The sequence below is a fragment of the Melopsittacus undulatus genome, chromosome 8 (genome assembly GCF_012275295.1).
Source record: "Melopsittacus undulatus isolate bMelUnd1 chromosome 8, bMelUnd1.mat.Z, whole genome shotgun sequence".
Lineage (NCBI taxonomy): Eukaryota > Metazoa > Chordata > Aves > Psittaciformes > Psittaculidae > Melopsittacus > Melopsittacus undulatus.
The window spans coordinates 30607925-30629897 of record NC_047534.1 but is presented as its reverse complement, the minus strand read 5'-3'; the positions used below and the strand labels follow the sequence as shown (position 1 = coordinate 30629897).

The 21973-nt window shown below is 37.7% G+C and overlaps 1 protein-coding gene across 3 annotated transcripts in view; it reads right to left on the bottom strand.

The window, feature by feature from the left end:
- Positions 1-6706: 6706 nt before the first annotated feature.
- The window catches only part of PMS1 (PMS1 homolog 1, mismatch repair system component), a 48287-nt gene continuing 33020 nt past the window's right edge, over positions 6707-21973 (bottom strand). For all 3 annotated transcript variants that reach the window (XM_031045868.2, XM_005145583.3, XM_031045867.2), the window contains exons 10-13: positions 18595-19050; positions 17932-18062; positions 9832-9992; positions 6707-7110 (exon numbers count right to left, since the gene is read on the bottom strand). In XM_031045868.2, the coding sequence (XP_030901728.2) occupies positions 6922-7110; positions 9832-9992; positions 17932-18062; positions 18595-19050 (937 nt within the window). In that variant the 3' untranslated portion in view covers positions 6707-6921. The remainder of the gene's footprint in view (positions 7111-9831; positions 9993-17931; positions 18063-18594; positions 19051-21973) is intronic.

Below are 21973 nucleotides of genomic sequence, written 5' to 3'. Positions count from 1 at the left end.
ACTTATTTGCAGACATAGATCAAAACTGAATTTCAGATCCACAGTTCTTAAAGGAGTTGGCAGCATTTTCAGTTGCTCAAAGGTAATTGTAAATAAAGCATAGAAGGTACGGCTCTTCTAAATGGCAATGGGATCTTGGGCAAGCAGTTTTGAAAAAGGGGGTTTTGAAGCTGAATGTGAAGCTGTAAGTGCAGCAATTAAGGAAATATTCTGTAATAGAGGCTACGTTTTGGGAGAAGCAACTGTACAAATTCCCCTGATGAGGGAACATTTCTCTAGAACTACACATACATAGTTTCACACATGTTAGTAACTATGCATACCTAAGCTGTCAGAGAACATCAAGAATGAATGAATGCTGAATAGTCAAACTCTGCCTACTTAAGTGAAGAACAGAAATTCATTCAAAGTGAAGTGATGTTGGATCTATTTACTACTAGTCAGTATTGGCCAAGTGTGACAAGAATAATACCTAGACGTGCTCCTCAGAGCATTTGCCTTTCAATAACTATTTATATGAAACAAACTCAAATGATTTCAAAAAGAATTTTCCTTTCAATTCTCTCCAAGTGAGAGGACAGGACTCTTTAAAAGCTGCTTGAAGAACACTACAAGGTTTTTCCCTCCCCTCCCACTTAATCTTTTTAACTGAGAAAATAAATTCTTCTACCTTTCATCAGAAACACTCTGATTTATCTAGCATGAATAGTACCAGGCTAACAAGCACCAGGGAAGAGTTTATTTTATATCACTTACATAATTTGACCTGACTAAGCTTCTTTAAAATCCTCCAAAAATAGGCTGCTCTGATATTAGAAATAAGGTAGAACCTTAGTTCTACCAACACAACCTTACTATTGCAGTGACCTGGCAAGCAAACACTCTCATATAAATGCTCTGTACAGCACTCCTCTGTCAGAATGCTTTCTCCTTGTGAATATTGTAATTTAAACAGGCATTTCAAGTGCTGAAGCAAAAAATATTGGTGATCTAAAACATCTAAAAAATGTAATGATTCAATTAATGCTGAGTTACTCCATGCATGAATGAACAATTTGACCTGGGCTTGAATACAGTATTTTCATAATGCAGCTGCCATATTCATTGGTCTCTACATTTCCTGAAAACTAATCTGCCAAACAAGTTACACAGTATTAATCTTCTGTGCTTCCGTTCTTGGAGTGCTGCGTTAGTAATGCTCCACAATCACACGTTAATTCATTCAAATGCTACAGGTTTTGGAACATTTACAGATACTATAATTCTAAAATTAAGACTGATATGTTTTCCAGTTGAAGAACTACTACTGCCACCTTTGAGCATCTGAGTAGCAGGTACTAGGAAACTTCAGGTCAGTTTAGGCACTGATTTTTTAATACTTTTAAATACTCAGGTTTTGTGTTTAGGTTTTTCTTTGTTTTGTTGGTTTTCTTTTTCTAGGTAGACATGATATTTCATCTGCAGTTTTGAGGTATTTTTCTCCAAGAGGCTTTCAGAACCATAGCTGTTCATTTCAAAACATTAGTAGCACATTTATTATAAGACATACAAAAAACTAATGAACAAGGATTAATTTTTTTTCAGAGAAAACAAGGAATTCCATGCTCTAAACAAGACTCTCCCTGTACCAGTTGATCAGTAGTATCCCGATACACAGTGCCGGACTTCGCTGAGCATGCTCTGGCAAAACATTACCTATAATACCAACCAACCCCGTATGGAGTTCATACAAAATGGGTTAGCTTAGGCCCTCAAGCAATTTTTTTTTCTCACATATATAATATAAATATAGCTTGTTTCATTTCAGGATGAAATCACAAATACAGAAAATATCCTTGAATGCAACCAACGTGAGGGTTGCTTTGGCTAAGTAATTCAGTCCAATGAAATCACTGTTTTATCAAATTACTGATGTGCCAGAAGTCTTACGATGGGTTGATAAAGGACTGTGATAACTTTGGATAAACATTTAGAACTTCAGATACAAAAGTGATTAACAAAATAAGTGAGAATTCTGTAACTGCAGATGATAGCACCATTACAGTCAATATTTTATCATGATATTGTGAGAATGCTCAGTAGTGGAAGACAAGATTAACATATTGCTTTAAAACATTCCATTACTTTCTGCATCTGTTTACTGATAATAAAAGAAACAGCTGTTCTAAACGTAACATTAACAGGTGTAAACCATTCATTTGAGATTTTAAAACAATAATTCCCCTCCATTTCCTCCTTAGCTATTTTGAAATGACATTACAAACACCCCTCCTATTAGCTTACACAATTAACTCCTAATTGTTTAACCTCTCCCTATGTCTGCAAAATGTATACATGTGGAGTTAGCTTCCTTCTCATTTTATGCAAAAGGCTCTGTTCTTCCGCAGTGTACATCCTGAACTAATGCACCAGATGTGTCCCATAAAATGGTTGGTCACACTATTCAGCAGCTTTCCTTTAGCAAATGTTCTATATCAAATTTACTGTAAAAAAGCATCGTAATTATGAAGTAACACTGTATCAAATTCACAGACCTAATATCTCACTCTGTTCAGCTAAACTATGAATGATAATTGAGCTTGAAATTGTATATTTACTTTAAATAAGTCCTCCAAATCATCTGCAACAATGTGTGCTTAATTCGAAGACATTAACAAAACATTTAATATTTCCACATATACACTCTCCATAATTTCAAATATGATACTCTATACTTTGAGAGAGTGAGGGGAAAAAAATAAAAGCTATTTCTGGTAGCCTTCCATTTACAAAATTAAATGGACGTACCATAAGTTTCTTTTTATTTCTAACCCCGACTGTTAAAAGTACAAAAGAGTCCATTCAAGAATCCTTTAACATTGCTACTGCAGCCAAAAAAATTAATTCAGAATCATAAGATCGTTTTGCAAAACAATACCCAACCAAACACCCTACCAAACCAAAACTAGACCTGCTTTACAGAGGGTAAAAGAAGCTCTGAAGACCAGGAAGTTGCTCTTTGATTATTACTTTCATGAAGGTAATACCAATATGTATGTAGGGGAGGAGAAAAATAAACCCCAAAACCCTAACCATCTTGCATAAATAGAGACCAAGGAATGGGTGTTTGTTCAACTAAACAGAGTGTTCCTTATGAGTACTGATTCTATTGATGCATATTTTAAACACTTCATATTAGAAAATGGGAAATATAGAAAAAGAAGAATTTTAATTTTAATCTATTTTAAGAAATCACAAATTACATCATCCAGATTTTACTGTTGTCAGTAACTGCTAAGTGCTCCTGAAATAAGCGTTCCTCTGTTTGGTATTATTCCCTGAACTTCTACTATTCTTAGTAAAGGAAGAAAAAAATCCCCAGAAATCCTCCAAATCCCTTCACACGCACACACTTCTTAACTGACAGGACAGAGGAACTTCATTATTAAGATTCTTAAATATATTCAGAAAAGAAACATGTAAAAAGGTGCTACCTCCATTTTATGTTTATTCCCATACTTACATGCAGGGAGAAATTTTGCAATGAGGTTTGCCTGTACTTGAACAGAAAATTGATATTCAATGTTCTTCTATTAAAATAACCCACAAAGTTTCAAAGTTTGGGTGAGGTGGGCACCCCAGCCACAAAAACATCACCAGAACTGAACTGTCCAAACTGACCCACCAAATGATTCTCCAAAAAATGCAAAGCTATAAACAACCAAAAGGATTTCTACATTTTATTATGAGATCATACTTTAGCCTGTAAAGCTCCTGATTATCACTTAGAGAACACTGCTACCTGCACTAGGCATACATTGGGAAGGCAACACCACACACCATGAGAAGCACCATAAGCAATAACACTTTGACCTGAAGTTAAGGAAGGAACAATACTGGTTCATGGTCGACTCCGAACTGCTTACCCATCTTTTTAAGTGGTCAAAATTGTACAAAAATAAAATGCCAGCAGAGGGCACCGCCAACACCAGAAGTCTCCCATGGGTCCATGGTTGGACATACAGTAATGCGGCAGCCTGTCCGCTCACTGTTCGCACATGCACCCACTGGGTCCTGCCTCCCTGGTTTTGACTCGAGGTTGAGCACAACAGCAACCTGGTCTACTCATTATTACACATTTCAGGTTGTTTTCTTCTTTTCAAACAGCCCATACAGCTGGGGACTGACTGGCTGACTGCAAGGACAGGCAGACTGCGTGCACTCCAGGGAGCATCATGGTATTCATCATTTAATGGGACATCTGAGAGGCACCAGGTGCTAATGCAATGGCAGCAAGTTGACATGCCTCCCATTTTAAAAGCCATTAAATCAAGCACACTATTTTACTTCTTTTAAACTTGTAAATCTAGAACTGGGGTATTTTTGTTGCTTGAATAAGGAACATAAAATGGATGTATTAACAGAGCCATCAGTAAGAGCGTATCTAAAACCAAAAAGCAACATTTCCCTCTGTTTACACTGGATAAAGCAAGGACACCCACCCTGTTTGAAGCCATCTCCCATTAGTGCAGTACCAGATCAACTCACAAATTCAATCTTCACCCCCACACCATGGGTACACAGTGGGGAGACACCCAGACTTACAGCTCTGAATCTGTGCTACACTGCTTGCTGGTACCCAGCCACCCAACAATCCACCAATATCCCCCCCAAGACAGAAAACAAGCTGTACATACATGTAACCTAACGAAGAAATCCACAGCAGCTCTATAAGGTAAAGGCAAACCCAACCATAAAGTAGAGAAGGAACTAGGGAAGGAGGGAAGGCCCAGCTCCAAATTGCCTAACCTGGTACATCTGCACCCACAGGAACACCTGACACTGATTTGTCTCCATGGCTTCTGCGAATACCAAATTACCCGTCACTTTTCATCCTCAGCCTAGGGCCTGAATACCTATTAAGCACTTGATGTTGATTCTGGTCTTATCAGACTTAACAATATTTGCTCCAGGATAATTGGGATACAGCTATTTTACCTTTTCAAAAAATCCTAGCAATTATTAATCTCATTAAACACTACATATCATATGCCCAGCTGACTGAAATTGGTGCACATATTCAAGTTCCAACAAACTTAGTTTGGAGACAGATTTCTATTCTCCAGCTTGCATTTGGTTTTTCTCACTGCAATGGCAACTCTCTAAACTTCCACAGTTTGTATCCAAACGAGAATAAAAATAAACAAACTATAACCTTCTGCATCCACCACAAGGCTGGGATCCTATTTCCCCCTCAGAGCCAAGTCTCCTTCCTGTGTCTCCATCCACCTTCTCACTTCCATTCTAAAAATTCACATCTTCTGCACCAACTGACATTTACAGCCAACAAGTGTCCAGTTTTGCTGTGACATTCTCATCTTGTGCCCTCCTCACCGGGTAAGTTTGGAAAGACATCCTGCTTGTGTCCTCTGATCATCCCTGCTTCTTATGAAAAGGGTAAGTTTACTTTAACAGCATAAAACCTTTCTGTTTAGAATGTAGATGTTGTCACGTATTGCTATGATGTGGTTTCTTAACCTAGTTCACCAGCTCAGCATTGATACAGAGCAATAGATCAGTAATTTACATTTTCAGATTGAACATCTGCTTGCCTGGTCAAATACGCCTGCCCGCAAACTAGCTTGCAACTTAGGTTTTCCAGCAATCTTCAACCGTTTACCTAACAGCTGCAGCAACACTACAATTCTGGGTCTTACCACCCATTTTCATAGTGCCAAGATATCCTAGGGATGGATAGGATCTTCCATGTGATCCTTCTTGAAATTTTTAAAACATATTCTTCCAGAGACATTACATGTGCTATGCACAGAAGGCACAATTTGGTAGTTTTAAGGAAGTAGGTTACTATTTGAGGAATAAACATTCAATTCTGGTAGAAACAGAGTGAATAAGTCTACCAGAGTACGTTGCTCTCCATATAGCAGACCTTGCTCTAGTTCTTGAGTGAGGGCAGGTTATGTTGTCCATCCCCAAACAATTTGTGTATAGCACTGCACCAACACACAGGTATTTGCTTCCAGTGCTGACCTGAGTTCCTGTGGCTCTGATTCTTTTACCTTTCAAGACATTATCCAGTTTTTGTTGATCTACAATTTTAAGAGGGTACTTTAAAGAACAACACTTTCGTGTATAGAAAAGGTTTCTAGAGACTGGACACTAGGACTTCAGTGCTCATTTACACAAGCTAAGTTTCCAAATAGAAGTACACCACCACAGAAGCCTTAACTGTAATAACTGCATATCGCAATGCTACATTTAAATCATAGAATTCTAGAATGTTTTGGGTTGGAAGAGACTTCAAAGCTCACCCAGTTCCAATCCCCTTTCACAGGCAGGGACACCTTCCACTAGACCAGGCGGCTCCAAGCTCCATCCAACCTGGCCTTGAACACTGCCGGTGATGAGGCAGCCACAGCTTCTCTGGGCATCCCGTGCCAGTGCCTCAAAACCCACACAGGGAAGAACTTCTTCTCAATATCTAAACTAAATTTGCTTTCTCTTTCAGTTTAAAGCTATTCCCCCTTGTCCTGTCACATTACCTACAGCTATCTGGCATTCCTTTGAAAATTAACATCTCATGTCCTCAGTACAATGAACTTTGCCAGGCACTGTCAAAAGCAATTTCTAACCACTTCACATCTAAAAAATACTGACATACTGGCATTTTCTAAACCTGCAGCAAAAAGATAAGTATCAAACCATTTGAGAACACTTCTTTAATAAATTCTAATAGTGATGAGTTGTTTATCTACAGTATTTATTTCCAGTTTTCAAGTAGCATTTGAATTAAGTCTCTAGAAGAGGAACATATGATAATGAAAAGTTATTATACAAAAGCCTTGTACAAAACATACTAAAATTACAGAGTAATGAGGAAGATTAAGCAAGAGAAATATGATCCCAAACAAAATGTTCCATTTACTAAATAATTTCCATGGAGCTGTGCTTGTCAACTTCTGGAATATCTGTTAAGTGATGAAAGAAAGGACGACCATGAACACAGCCTTTATTTTCCTTTCCAAGCTGTTGCTTCATCCTGTAAATTGTGTTTTGTACATCTTCTTTTGACAAATGTAAGGGCAGCTGCCGAGCTAAGCGTACTGCTTCTCCCTGTGGAAAGGAAAAACAAAAACAAAACACCACTGGTTTTAAAGTACTACTTTTTAACACATTAACCTGAAGCTACCAGAAAGCAGGAATTAAGCACTCACTGTTAAAGGTCACACTTTTCTGCTGATAAATATTTTGAATCCCAGCAACCCAAATGTAACTCCCAACATATCAGTCATTTCATGGCAGTTCCACAACAGAGTCACACACAGTCAGTCTCCTGGTCATGCTGCACTCTTTCCTTTAGGGTCCACTTTAGCAAGATGCTTTGTGTTTCTGAATATCTTACTTCCTGTCGGTGCCAGTATCAGCTCAAGTGTTTACCAGTTCACAAGACACATTTTAGAACTAACATGAAGTCAGTTAGCTAAATAAAGTTTTAAAAACACTATAGGGAAATTGTAGATTAATGTTATATTAATAGACTACTGTCTATTGGATCCAGCTATCTCTCAATACCAGAATGCAGAAGTGACTGCTAAACATAATTACTGATGTATTCATCCTCAAAGAATATAGCAACTTCAAAAAGAAGTTGTTAGTTTTTGTTTCTTTGTCCAAAATAGGCCTTCCTGCTATTGCCTTCTCTTCTGTACTTTAGTAATGCTGCCTAGACAGAAATGGATGTGATGTACAATCTCACCTCATGTGGTACAAACCTGAAGCAGTGTTAATAATATTTTAATCTGAATCTTGTTTGTCTGTGATTTTCCAAGTTTATAACCAAGTTTGCAAGTTGATCACTGAGTTACAAACCACTCCTGTCTCAACACTTAACTTATGCCTTCCTTAAGCTTCTTTCATGAATACACAAGAATGGTTCAGTAGTACACAACAGAATCACTTGCTCCAAAGGCAGCTGTAAACTTAATGACCCAAAAAGACACTGAAAGATTTGTGCAATACATATTTAAAAGATTGTCGTGGTTTAAAACCAAACTCCGCACAGCTAGTTCACTCACTCCCCCCCTCGCTCCTCCAACTCCCGGAGAGTTAGGAAGGAGAATCCAAAGAATGTAGCCCCCACGGATTAAGATAAGCACAGTTTAATGGCTAAGGTATAACATAAATCACTACTGCTACTACTACTACAAACGATAATGATAAAGCCAATAACAAGTGAAGAGAATACAACACCTCACCAGCCACCGACCCATAACTCACCCCACCCTGCCCGACTGAGCACTGACTGATACCTACTCCATCCCTCCCAGAGCTCCAGCCCTTCCGGGTCTCTCTCCCGGTTACATCCTGGGTATGACGTGCTATGGTATGGAATACCTCTTTGGCTAGCCTGGGTCAGGTGTCCTGTCTCTCCTTCCTCCCGGCTTCCCCTCCTCACTGGCAGAGCATGAGCTCAGAAAAAGGCCTTGGACAAACCAAACATTTGAGCAGTAACTCAAAACATACTTGCTATCAGCAAATGTTCTCAGCCCGAAAGTCAAAACACAGCACTGCACCAGCTACCAAGAAGGAGAAAAAATGACTGCTACTGCTCAAACCAGGACAAAGATAAAACACTTATTTTGTGTAAATGCCTAGTCCCCATTTTGAAGGAAAGCATGTCAGCAAATGTTTAAGAAGATACTTAAGATATATTTTGGTAACATTTTTGAACTGAGATCTTAAAAACTGGGATTAAAGATAGCATTGGTGAAACATCTAGACAAGAAGTGATAAAAAACTACCACTGTTAGTTACTCCAGTGTTAACCAGTACCACATATATTAGTTTTCTGAAACTTCATGTTTGTTATTGTCTCTGGATGAATGATTTTATCTATCTGCATATCAAATATTAACAAAGTCATTCCAGTTCCAACTGTTGCATAGTAACTTCTGCAAGAGAACAGATTAAAGATTCTTTTACTCAAGCACCGTATTTTTGGTAACTAATAATGCTGCCTGCTTGTGCAGAACAAACACATGGTGTTCTCTCAGTCAGTGCATTGCAGAACTTAGTCACTACTGCATCAAACAGAGTGGACTTAGAAAACTGTTGGCTGTCAGCTGGTTGCTTCCTTTAACTCCAGAAGTTATCGGTGCTGAACACAAGCATTTGCAGAGGCATATGGGCTGCATGATATGTGAGACTTCATTTTTAGTTCAATGTCTTAACACAAGTGATAGCTTGCTTTTCTAGCAAAAAAAAAAAAAAAAGTTTCCATTTCCTTGAAAGAATCAGGAATTTTTCTTCTTTAAGTGAAAACTGTGTCCTGTGATTTTCATGATGTGCATCTCATTGAGGGTTACATGAAAATTAAGCTTCAATTTGCACCTACTTTTCAAACTATTTTTAGTTTTAAATTACCTATAACTTCTTCACAGATTTACTTACAACGGTGTTAAATCCTTATGGCTGTTCTGGATTCAACTACCTTCTAGACTTTGCTAAGCAATTTTATGGTAGTTCTGTATTCTAACATGAGAAACGTCTTTCTAGTCTGAAAAGTGCCTATGCAGAAATACTTTGTGAACATGAGCTTTCAGCACGTATTGTATCACATTGGGCAACTGCTTCTAGATGAGTCTGATGGAAGTATTCTGGTAAGCATGCAGAACCCATACACCTCAGAGAGGACAGGATATTCTCCTTTTCAGAAGTAACTTCTGTTTAGAACAGAACTACATTAATTAAAACAGAAAGCTGCAGAAAGATTTTCAGGCTGCTTAAGGATTTATTATTAGCTGGCCAGTATTTAAAAGCAAACTTCTGTCTTACCTCCAAGTAATTCACCACTTTGAGGGGTCTACATTCATACACTTCCTTTGCATTTCCATTAACTATTGCATTCAGAATTTCTTTTAAATCAGAAATACCATAATATGGCAGACAATTTGCCATCCCTTCTATTTCCAGATGACTTTCTGTAGCTGAAGCACCTGAAAATACAAAACCAAAACAGTAATTTATACGCTGCTTTTATTTCTATTCTGAAGTAATTCAGAGAAAACTAAATGATGTAAAATCACTTAGTAAATTATTCTCACAAATCAAATACTATTAGGAAACTTAGGAAATTGAAGTAGAAGCTAGTAATAAAATACAATTTAATTTGAAAAAAAAAAATAAAACAGAGTGTTGGCACTATTTCCTATGTAATTGGTTTTAACATCTGTAGAGTTCAAATGTTACAATAACAAATTCAGCTTTCACTGAAACAAAAAGCATTTTTTTCTCCTACCATAACAAAGGAAGAACACAAGACATATAACTAGAGGCTCTGTGACACGGTTCATATTATCATTCATATGATATCTACTGCAGCAGGTATTACTCTGAATACAAATGATTAAAACATTTAAAAAACCTTCTCAACAAAGTATCTTAAATCTTTGAGGTGTAAGAGATTTCAGTTCTTATTCACACTATTCGCAAAGAATTTGAATGTAGCTGCTACTCTACAGTTAGTTTTCTTTCCACTCCCAGTCAGAAGCAATTTCTGTAGTGGTCAGGCTCACATATTCTTGTATAGTGCTTCAGAGCTGCTGCTCTCATTCATGCTGGGTGCAGAGAAACCTCAACCCAACCCACATAGCCAACTTCCCTTTTCTTCCACTACAAGTCTAAGAAGTAAAGAGCTTCATAAGGTGAGCATGGAAAAATACAATTCATAATGCAAACAAATCTACTCTTGCTTAATGGCTCAAGGTAGGATAAATCACCTTCAGCCTGAGTCATGAATGGTTCTGGCACTGTCAAGAGTTGGAGAGACAAATAGATGCCTACGAAGCGGATTAAACTAAGAAACTGTGATAAGGGATCATTCAGGTTCCTAATCCAAAACACATGACAGATTTCAGAAGTGAGAGAACTAACATATGCAACGTAAGTCACCACAATGTACTTTCATTAGCCAGTAGAAGGAGACTGTTATCCATGACCAGGCACTGTTTATTTGACAGTCATTAAATAAATGTTACAAAGATGGTGCAGATTTCACATTTTTCTAAATATGGGGGTGTCACTCCTGGGCCTTTTTATGCTTCATGGCAAGAAATACTTTGAGCAGAGTAGGAATCTGATATAGGGAACACCCCCACCCCCACATCACATAACCGCCTTCCAGTTATATATTTAACACTGCTTTAGATTTGAAACTTTATTTCCTTTTCACCCAGCATTGTCTTCATTCTCTTTTTCAAGCTGTCTTTCCCTAATCGTGGCCAGCAGACCCAGACAATTTTTATGGACTGCTGTAAGCCTGTGATCAGATTCACCTTAAAGGGAAATGTTAGACTATGTGAAAGTTTGCCAGTTATTAAAGGTGAGATAAGATGATGAGCTATGCCAGTATTTCCCCATGGGAAAGGCTGCCAGTAAAGAGACAGGAGCAAAAGATAAAGTCTGGTTTTAATCTTCTTAATTTTTATCCCAATTTTGCTTTAATGAAAGACTAGACTTGCGTAACAATTCCAGGGCAGTTGATTATGCTGCCTTCTCTCTAAAATGAGAACTCAGTCTATTTGACAAACTTTCAATAATTACCTCTCTGTGTGCTAGCAAAGATGGAAAACAAAATTTCGTTAAGTTTCAGTTACTAAGATTTTCAGTTTAAAAACTTGTATTTCCAGTGCATCCCATGAAAATTTAATGACAGTTAGGTTCTGGATTTGCAAATCTTCCCCCTTTCCCCCCCAGTTCAGTAAACCAATCATACCTGGATACAGCTTGCTACCAAGATGTTTACTGCTTGATACTCTTCAGTTTTGCTAATAGCAATTTTCCTGTCTGCAAATTTTGACAGCCAGATTTTACTTCACCATTAATTTGAAAGACAAAGGGGGATTGAAAGAGTCTAAGCTAGAAACAAATCACAAAAATCCTGGCTAAGAGAGGTTTTCTTTTTTGGTATTTCTCTTTGTGTGTAATTCTCCTTTTCTGCTTAGACTTTTTTCGACTGCAAATTAGCCCATTGCGTGCTGATGAACATATATTTACTTCTGCAAGTCTTTGCGGAAATTCTGATATTGGCAACATATGATGAAATAAGCAGATGTCCAAGCCTCAGTGTACTTGTAAATTTTTGATAAAATATACTTTAAGATTTTTGAGTATTCAAACAGCAGTCTTAAGCAGTTTCCATGGTAGTGCCTATGAAATGCTTTGCAACTTCCAAGGAAAATATCTCTGTGAACAAATAAACTATCTTTCAATCGACTAAAAATGTGGATTTCTCATTGCTATAAATTTCCCCTTTCTCATTCCAAACAAAGCATTTGCAATCATCTTTGGATAATTCCTTCTTGATGGCCAGGAAAAACTGTTCTCTTCCAGCTGCCACCTAGATTAGGTGACATTTTAAGACTACCTTCCAGTCTACAGTCAAAATCAAACTGAAATTAAGTAGCAGCATGACTCCACTGTCGGATACAAGAGCCGAAGCAGGTTACACTACCAAGGAAAATGGGTTATTTACCTATTACAGCTCTTTAAGGCCTTAGCACATTCTTTGCATATACATATGATGGATAGATGTATTCTACCAGGTAGACAATTCTACCCTAAAAGCCTCCCTTGGAGCATGGCCCCAAGGCCCATTGTTGTTACAAAACCAGGTAAGATGTGTTCCTTGCTCTCGGTTCCTTTCCAGCTAAGAATTCACATCTCTCTAGGACTTTCACAAAGGCAAACAGATGTGCAGAGAAGGTTCATATAACAAACACATCTTAAGAATAACTGGACAGAAAGTAATCCATTTTACTTCTTGAAATGCTCTCTGTACATAGGGGTCACTGCAAGCTATACCCAGCAAGCAAATGCCTGGCAGATCCAAGAACACTGAGTTAAGTAAAAGCAAACAGACTGCTTTCCCAAAGGTAGCATCACTTGAAGCCTCAGTAATGCCAGAACATGAGGGGGTGGGAGAGCAGCAAAGACAGATTGGAGCTCAACGTCACAGCTTTGCAAATCACAATAACTGGCACATTCCACAAAGAGACCATTGATTTTGCCAGACATACTTACAGTAAGAAGCATTTTCTGAGCTGTTTCACAACATGTTTTTCACTGTCAGTTATCCAGAGAAACATCTAGCTGAAAACTCCTAAGACTGCTGAGGAATCAATACAAGGAGAAAAAAGGAGACATTACAAAAGATCTTAAGTCTACCAAAACAAGAAGACAGGACACACCCAAGATCCAGGATGAACTGGAACAGCTTTGCCTGCAGTCATACAGGGTCTTTAAACAGTATGGAGCAAAGGTGAGCCACAGTCCTGTCTTACAATGAGAGCATTCAAAGGATGGACTTATCCTCAAATGAAACAATAAGAAGTAAAAATAACTATTCAAAGTTATTTGTGAAAAAGGAAAACACTGCCAGAAGTTCAAAGTTTTTCCACTGAATGACAGAACAACAAAACTCGATTTGGAATTGAGTCTCTGTTAGGAAGATCTAATTAGATCTTTTAGAAGCCTACTAGGAGTAGTGTATCTGGTGTCACATGGTACCAAGCTGTTCAGAGTGAGGCATGACCCGTACTGTGCCTGTAAGAAATGCACCTGATAGGTTATCAGAGTGACTAAAGGTCAGAACCACTCCACTAGCTAAAAGGTCTTTGCCATTAAAGAGTATAGTTGTACTTCTACAAATGCCAAGCACTGTGAGGGAGTAAGATTCAATTTCCAAGTATTAACCCCAAGTTGCGCCAAATTTAGTGCAAGACTAATTAATTACTTTTTTTAATTCTATGACAGAAGTTGTCCCTTATAGACAAGTCATCTAAATAAGGAAAAACCAGTTTATTTGATGGTTGGTTTTGGGTTGTTTTTTTTTTCATTGAGAAAGAATAAGAAACAGGATCCTCTGTACCTTAAGTTGCCAAAAGGTAGGGATTTAACCTAAGAAGAAACATCTTTAACAAAAAGACCAGTTGAGGTGCAAGCCCAATGCAACAAGGGAATTACCAAAAACACCTTCCAAATTAAGGCAGCTGTTCAGATTTTCTTGTTATTAATTAAAGTCAGCCCTGTAAAACATTCCCCAAACCAAGAGGAAGTAAGGAATGAATCTAGAGTCCTATACACACTACAGTTATCTAGGAAACAGCCCTAGTGAGGTGCTCAATACCAAAGCAAGAGGTCTTGCATTCCAAATTAATATTTGAAACTCAATACATGTTAATGGGCAGCAAAACTCAGGGTCCTTCTTTTTGGCAGAATATGTTGTGAGACTTAAACAAATAACCAATGCAACCTAGTAGACTGACAGTCCTCTTCAGAGATCACTATGGGTCAAGCAAAGCCCTTTATTCTGCAGCCAAAGCTGTCAAACTAGAACAGCTAAATTTCTTTTGTTCTTGTTTTGGAAGGTATCTTAGAGCCACTGATGTCATAACAGACTTATCCACATGGATCAATGAACAGTTTTGCAAGAAGAAATTACTAAAATAACACTTTCACATTCATATACAAAGCTAAAGAAATGGAGCCTTTTCTTGTGACATAAAAGAGAAATATTCTACTACTACAGAAAGTAGAACTCTTAACCCAGGATGAAAGAGGAAGCCATGCACTAGTGGCTATTAATCAACTGGCAGTCAGAAAGGGACATCTAATATGATCATGGCAAGACTGTAGTCCGGAAGGAAAACATAGACCTTTAAATATTCTACAGTGGAACCTAACAGCAAGAAAGAATGATAGTTAGTTGAGATACAGCAAATACTAGGACTGATCCAATTCACCCCCCAAAATGGGAAAGATTACTTATAAAGGTACATGCACAGAGAACAGGGTTCAGGTATGATCCTATGGATGCTGCTAAGGTGAAACTCTCCAGCTACCATGGGTTAAGTGCATGTCTGTTATTCTTGAAATCTCTCTGCAGCAAGCCATGCAAAGTGGCAACCCCTGTCCCCAAAAGTTAACAATATTCCTGAAGAAACAAAACTTTTCTGAGACAACCTCTAGTTCAACATTGGATGCTTCCCTTTTTGGCTTTGCTTGAGTTTCAAATAAGACACAAAAATAGACACTGAATTCAGACAGCAAAAAACAACAAAATGTTTCTATAAGGATAGTGAAAAATGTTTTATGAGACAAACCTGTTCTCTCAAAGTTGAGTAATCCTATAGAATACTTAGGTCTAAGTGGGACAAATCACTCCTGGTCACTTTACATAAATATTATCTAACAAGAATCTACAAAGTAGATATTTACTGCATAGTGAAATTCACAGAGAAGAACATATAACAAGTGTTTGTAATTAACACCTGTGCTTCTAAAACTCAGTTTTAATAAGTATTTGTGGCAGACAGTAGCATATCTGTAGAAGACAGTATATTTCAGGGACGAATTTAAGGGAAAAAAACAAAAAAGAGACTGATGAAGTATTGCAGTCAGCTGGAAAAACGGCTATGAGAAATTCCATTTGTTTGCTGGTATTTCTAGCTTCATCTGTGATGGTATGCTCTTCTAATAAGAGAGGCTGTAACTCCCATAATGTCATCAGCAGAAGCTTATAAACATGACTGACAACCCTCAGATGTTATGAACATTTCATTCAAGTAGGTAAAACATGAGACTGGGACAATGAACTGAATTAGATTCCCATTCTTCATCTGGGTCATCCGTATGGATCAAGTGCACAACCACGGTTTGTCGAACTGTATAGTGCATGCAAAGCACTTTAATTTCCACTAATTGTAAATGAGAACACTTTCCTCATAAGATTTAATTTCCCTAATTTTACATATTAAGGAACACAGGTTTGAAGATGGTTATAATTCCCAGCTATTTATTGAGTCTCTTGCTGTTACATTGTATAATTCAGCTACTGAATTAATCAAGCTATCTTAAAACTCATTTTCCCAGCTTGTGCTGGTTTTGGCTTAAATAATTTTCTTTGTAGTAGCTAGAATGAGGCTGTGTTTTGGATTTGTGCTGGAAGCAGTGTTGATAACACAGAGATGTTTTAGTTGTTGTTGAGCAGAGCTTACAGAGTCAAGGCATTTTCTGCTCCTCATCCCACCCCAGCAGGGAGCAGGATGGGGGCACAAGGAGCTGGGAGGGAACACAGGCAGCACGCCTGACCCCAAGCGACCAAAGGGATGTTCCAGACCATATGAGGTCATGCACAGCCTACAAAGCTGTGCGAAGAAGGAAGGGGGCAATGTTCAGACTGATGGCATTTGTCTTCCCAAGTAACCATTACACATGATGGAGCCCTGTTTGCCTGGGGATGGCTGAACACCTTCCTGACCACAGGAAGTGGGGTATGAACTCCTTGTTCTGCTTTGCTCGTGAGCATGGCTCTTGTTTTACATATTAAACTGTCTTTATCTCAACCCATGAGTCTTCTCACTTTTACTCTTCATATCCTCCACCCCATCCCACCCAAAGGGAAAAGAGTGAGCTGCTGTGTGGAACTTGGCTGCTGGCTGAGGTTAAACCCCAACACATCTCCAGTACCACAAGATCAATCTACAACTCTCCTCCATTGTTGCCTAGAAACTTTCTTCAACTTTCACATTCAATTTATTCACACCCAGTTTACACTAATTCGATTTTGAGCAAACTTACAACACCAGGAGGTGCGAAAAACCCAGTATGTGAGTAAAAAGGCTAAGCAACAATTCCTTTCTCCCATGTTTCTCTTAGAGATGTACCACAGACCTCCTCAGCTTTTGATCTGTTAGGCTGAATAAAACTTTCAAGAGCTGCCTCTTATAATACATGTGTTATTCCCCTAATCATTCAATCCAAGCTTACCATGAACACCTCTCCTACAAAGTCTGTTATTTACGTAGGGATTTAGCCAGTCAGAAAAAAGTTCTTTTTTTTTTCTCGCTGTGCATAATTAGCAAAGAAAACAGCTTAGGCTGTTCGTCTCAAGAGCCAGCCACCAAGTGAAGAAGTTGCTCTACATCCCATTTTTGTACCTACCCTTAAAAGATCCCATATGTTACAGTACGTCTGTCATCACTGTACATATGTGGGGATCTGTAACACATGAAGCTATATAGCATTTCTAACAGCTCTTATAGTGAATCTTTCCTCTGAGCTGTCAGCTAGGTACTACCCCCAAAGACTTTTGCTTTTCTTGAAATTCTGCTAGAGAAATCCTTATTTATAGAACTGACCCTGGGTATGGTGCCCCTGGGTTTCCAACAGCATCCCTATGAACCATTCTTTAGGAAAATGTATACACATTTGCTCTCTCTTGCTAAAAGTATATGAAGCATTCATTCTGTGATGAACTTAGAGGCACTGAGAAAAAGGCTGTCTCAAAATAAAGTTCAAGTTCAACCCTAATAAAAGGTGTGGTGATCTTGTCTTTAACAGCTCTTTTGGGCTCTGGATTTCATGTCTGAGATGAAAGTAAGTCAATAACCAGATCCAGCTTCTTATCAGACCTCCTCAACTGCTCAAAGCAGAGTAGTTGTCACATAAAGCCTTTACAGAAGCTTCTGCAAGTATGTATCTCCTTGGAAGCAGCTGCCAAGACTAAAGAATTCTCATCAGTTTAATCTAAATTCTGTGAGAATGACAATTAAGGATATCATCACCCAGCATTTTGAGAAAAGAAGAAAACAAAGAAGTCAAGAAAACATGTATTTCTTCGAAATACATGGAACATTCTTTGAAATACTACTGAAATTTTCTGTTCAGTTATCAGTTTCCATTACTCAGTGTTCTATGATGAAGATTACATTCTTTGCCAAGTAATAAAATCTCAATGTTAATAAAAGCAGGATGTTAGAGCTTTAAATGATAAGGTGATGTAGAATAACATGATCTACCTTTAACAATCATTTAAATCCTTATATCAGAAGAAACAAGCCCCAATATAACTGAAAAATTTTAAAAGCATCATACCTTCTATCACCTTTATCTGGAATCCATTTGCTACAAGCCTTGCATCTGTCAAATAACCTGGTCCATTGAAATGCTGGTAATCCTTCTGCATTTTATAAAGAGCAGCCATATACTGAGATCCACCAATCAGACTAGGAAAAAAAAATATCCCCAAAGTGTTACAAACCAAAATATGAAAATTAAAACTGTGAGAACAACACAGACAAAAAAGTAGTAAGTGGTGAGAGGTGATCAAGACTTTTAAAAGTATTCTGAGAAAGCAACTTGTTTAAATGAACAAAATCACAAGTATTCACATATCTTAAAGAGTGACCAAGTTGAGGCATATAATAATAATTACATCACTTCTTTCCTAATCCACAAGGGAAAATTAGCGACACTGAAGTTGTTAAAATGTGGAACATTTAATTTTTCTCTGGGGGAAGAAATTTGTCTTCACTACATTACTGATAAACTGGTCAAAACTTATTTCAACTGGAGTATGACCAGGCCTGCTGACTACTGTATGTTAAAACTATACAAACATAAAAGTCTGTTCTTACAGATAAAGTAATGTACAAATAATCACAGAATTCGCAAAAAGGACCTTACCAGAATTTATTGTAAATAATTACCAAACAATACTCAAAATAACACACAAATTTTTGCTCAGTTGTACTATACCTGTCTGTTAACACAATTGGCTTGTCCAGTTTCTCTGCTGGAAGCTTATGATTCATAAGTAATCTTTTACATAGCAGGGCTTCTTCCAATCTGTATGGATTAAGTAGCCTTAGTTTTTTTTCAGCAGCAAATATCCAGACATCAGGAAAACTTTGGTGACGGATCAGGAAAAGCTCATGTTGATCTGAGTAATTTTTCTCATGGGTCTGATGCTGATGTCTACAGGAACTCAAAGAAAACGGCACTGTCACAACTTTCATAGACTGTTCAGGTTGCTGCTTCTTTTCAGTTTGAGCATGAAATATCTTGTCAAGCTTCTGCTGGTTGGAGAGGGAAGTCTTCAGCTTGGGTTTCTGTTTTCCTGCCTCCTTTGTTGGCCGGTGTACTTTCTGTCCCATAGCTTTCTTGACCTCTCTGTTGTAACGTTCCAGGTCTTTATCAGCTTTTATTTCATAACTTAAAAGAGAAAACAAACGAGTAGCATAATCAGATTAAAAACCCCAAACCCCAACTCCTAACAAACTAAAACAAAAGGTAAGATAACTATTTCAACAGACAGGAATAATGTCCATGGTTCATTCAAGTAGGCACATCAATATGCTTTCCACTATGACAGAAAGAAAGACAGAGGGGTCTGTGCTCATATTCCATTACCCTCTGAAGATGATGAGCTGGAAATTTTCATTCATTGTGACAGCCAGCAAAACCTGAATTACAGAAGGGGAAGGAGTAGACTGCCTCATATAAAGAGCTACAGCAAGTTGTTTTTGACCTCAGTCCCAAAGACTGTGTTTATCCCTAATTCACGCCCATACAAACAGTTTGGAAGCAGTTTTGTCACAAAGTCATATAAGCTTCTAGAGCTCTACAGACTTCAAGGGGAGTCCATGTGGTTAGGTAGGAGTCTGGAGCCTAACTTCATAAGCCTCAGGCTTTACTTAATACAAAGAAATACATTTGATTTCAAATGGCCTAAGATTACCCACAGAAATAAAAACTGTGAGAATACAGAATAGATATGACTGTCACAGAATTCTGTAAGTAACAGACTTAGATTTTTCAAAAAGTACTCAAGAATGAACTACTCCTAAATTCTGTCTAAATCGTTAAAACATTACTACATACTTAATTTCTGCTACCTGAATGGATTCTTAATAAGTTTACAAATGTCAGAAAGAGAGCTGAACTTTTATAGATGCCAGGTTTATGCTTGCCTACTGCATATGAATCTTTCTTTTTTGAAGGCCAAAAAGATGATTTCCTGAACTCCCTCTTTTTGCTTTTATTTGATATTCTGAATTCTAGTAGGTAATTCAAACAAGTCCAAACTTCAATAAGAAAAAAAAGCAGTACTATCATATGTAAGTCTTAGAAATAAGTATTTTAGCTGGTCATATTTATTTATTGCTACTTGCTGGAACAGTTTGATTCAATTATGCGTATGCATGCTGGAAAATTAAGGTCAACAAAAGGGTCACCATTTGCAATTAGTTATGATGTGCTAGCATTCACATATGGTACCAATATTTAGTTAACTAAAAAAGTCAGCTTAAATAGTTTCTTGCAATAAATCATGTCCTAGAAAATATGGAGTGAACATTAAGATAAAAAACATCTGCTCCCTTTAAAATGAATGGATGAAATCACTTGAACAGTTTTTTTTTTCTATGCAAATACGTTTGTAGCTTTGACCAGATCAAGAAATACTTTGTTTTTAATAGAATCAATTGTAATGCAGGGGAAAACCATATGAGAACTGAGCTTTGAGTGATACACCAATAATGCAAACAGAAGCATCTCCAAAAAAGTCCAACTTGCCTGACATCTTAAGACTACCACCAGAAAAATTATAGCCTTACAAGCTTTTATTGTGAGTTTTGTAAATTCATATACATTATGACCAGTGATTTGCTCAGCATCAAAGAAAACAGCAGGTGTATAAACTACAAGGGAACACCTTTGCCTTTTCAAATATCCTTTCACAGGGGCAAGTATAATCAACAAGTGCTACAAGACCAGTTTCTTCTCTGCTTGGTGAATCAAGACACTAAATTCAGGATCTTTTCCTGAAGCTTCAAAACCTAAAGACAAGGAAATTTCAAAAATGGGTGTAAGGAGGGAGTGGAAAACTAGAATGAAGTCTAGTTTCTAAGGTAGCTTTGGTTTAACTAGAAAAATTGATCCACAATTTGTTATTTTCCCCTTGCATCTTAAACCCAAATGAAATATTTAGCATAAAACATAAACCTTTTAATATAAAGACCTTATAAATCAAATAATCTGAATTTGACTATTTGGAGTAAACTCTGACTGGAAAGAGCCCCTTGTGTAGATTCGTATGTGCCCAGAATAAAGAGGCATCCCATGCTGAATGTAACACATCTCAGCATCAGCCTCTTCACATAATGAACCCAACCAATTCACCATGAGTACAATATTCAGCTTCTGTGCTTCCTTGCTTTGTGAAGAGGCAAATAAAAGAATAATAAAACAGAAGCCTTTACTTGTCCATATAAGCTTTTCTGTTTGTTTCTCAAATGCACAGGTTTCAGGGGCCTAGAGCTGTTTTCTAGGAGTGGACAATATGAACCTACTATTATGACTGAACAGATGTTGGGGGCAGGCAATAGTGTGGAGGGCCTGATAGCAATTACTAATACCATTATTTGTTATTAATATCTGGCAGTATATAAATGGAGATGGCTACAGATACAATGGGTGGGCAATGACTAGATGGTACCACAAAATGATCTCCATCTGAAGGAAAGAGAACATGTTAGCTAAAAGGTTAAAATACAGTAAATAATTTTTCTGGAATTCCTAAGCAAGTATATTTACTCCAGCATGAAACAGTTGCAAGTAATGCATATACACAAACACTATGTGATGCACAGAAAGTTCTCAGGCAATAAAAAACTACCACACATGAGGGAGTTACTACTAGCCACTAGTGACACATGCATGCTCCTACCTGTCAACAGACAGCAAAGGCCATCATACTACCTGAAATTATGTTTCTCCCAAGGTACAAATATATTCATGAAGAATAATCTTAGAGTGCTGACAAGGTAATTTGTTAGTCCCACGATAATGTGCATGTAGTTATGAACCTTTCTTACGTCTTCAGGATAACTACTGCTGCCACTGCCATGGCACTTGGAGGGATTTCTCCCACTCCTACCTGAGCCTGATCTGCAAGAAATGTTAAGGCCAGAAACATATGCAAGCTGTATTAAATAAGAGCAGTGTGAGTGCAATAAATTAAATCCTGGCTTTGCAAAGCAGGGGGATATGTGATGCTGCCAACAGAGACATGCATGGAAGCTTTCCTCTTCTATTATAACCTAAAGACCGTAACATTTTACATTCCGGTTGAGTA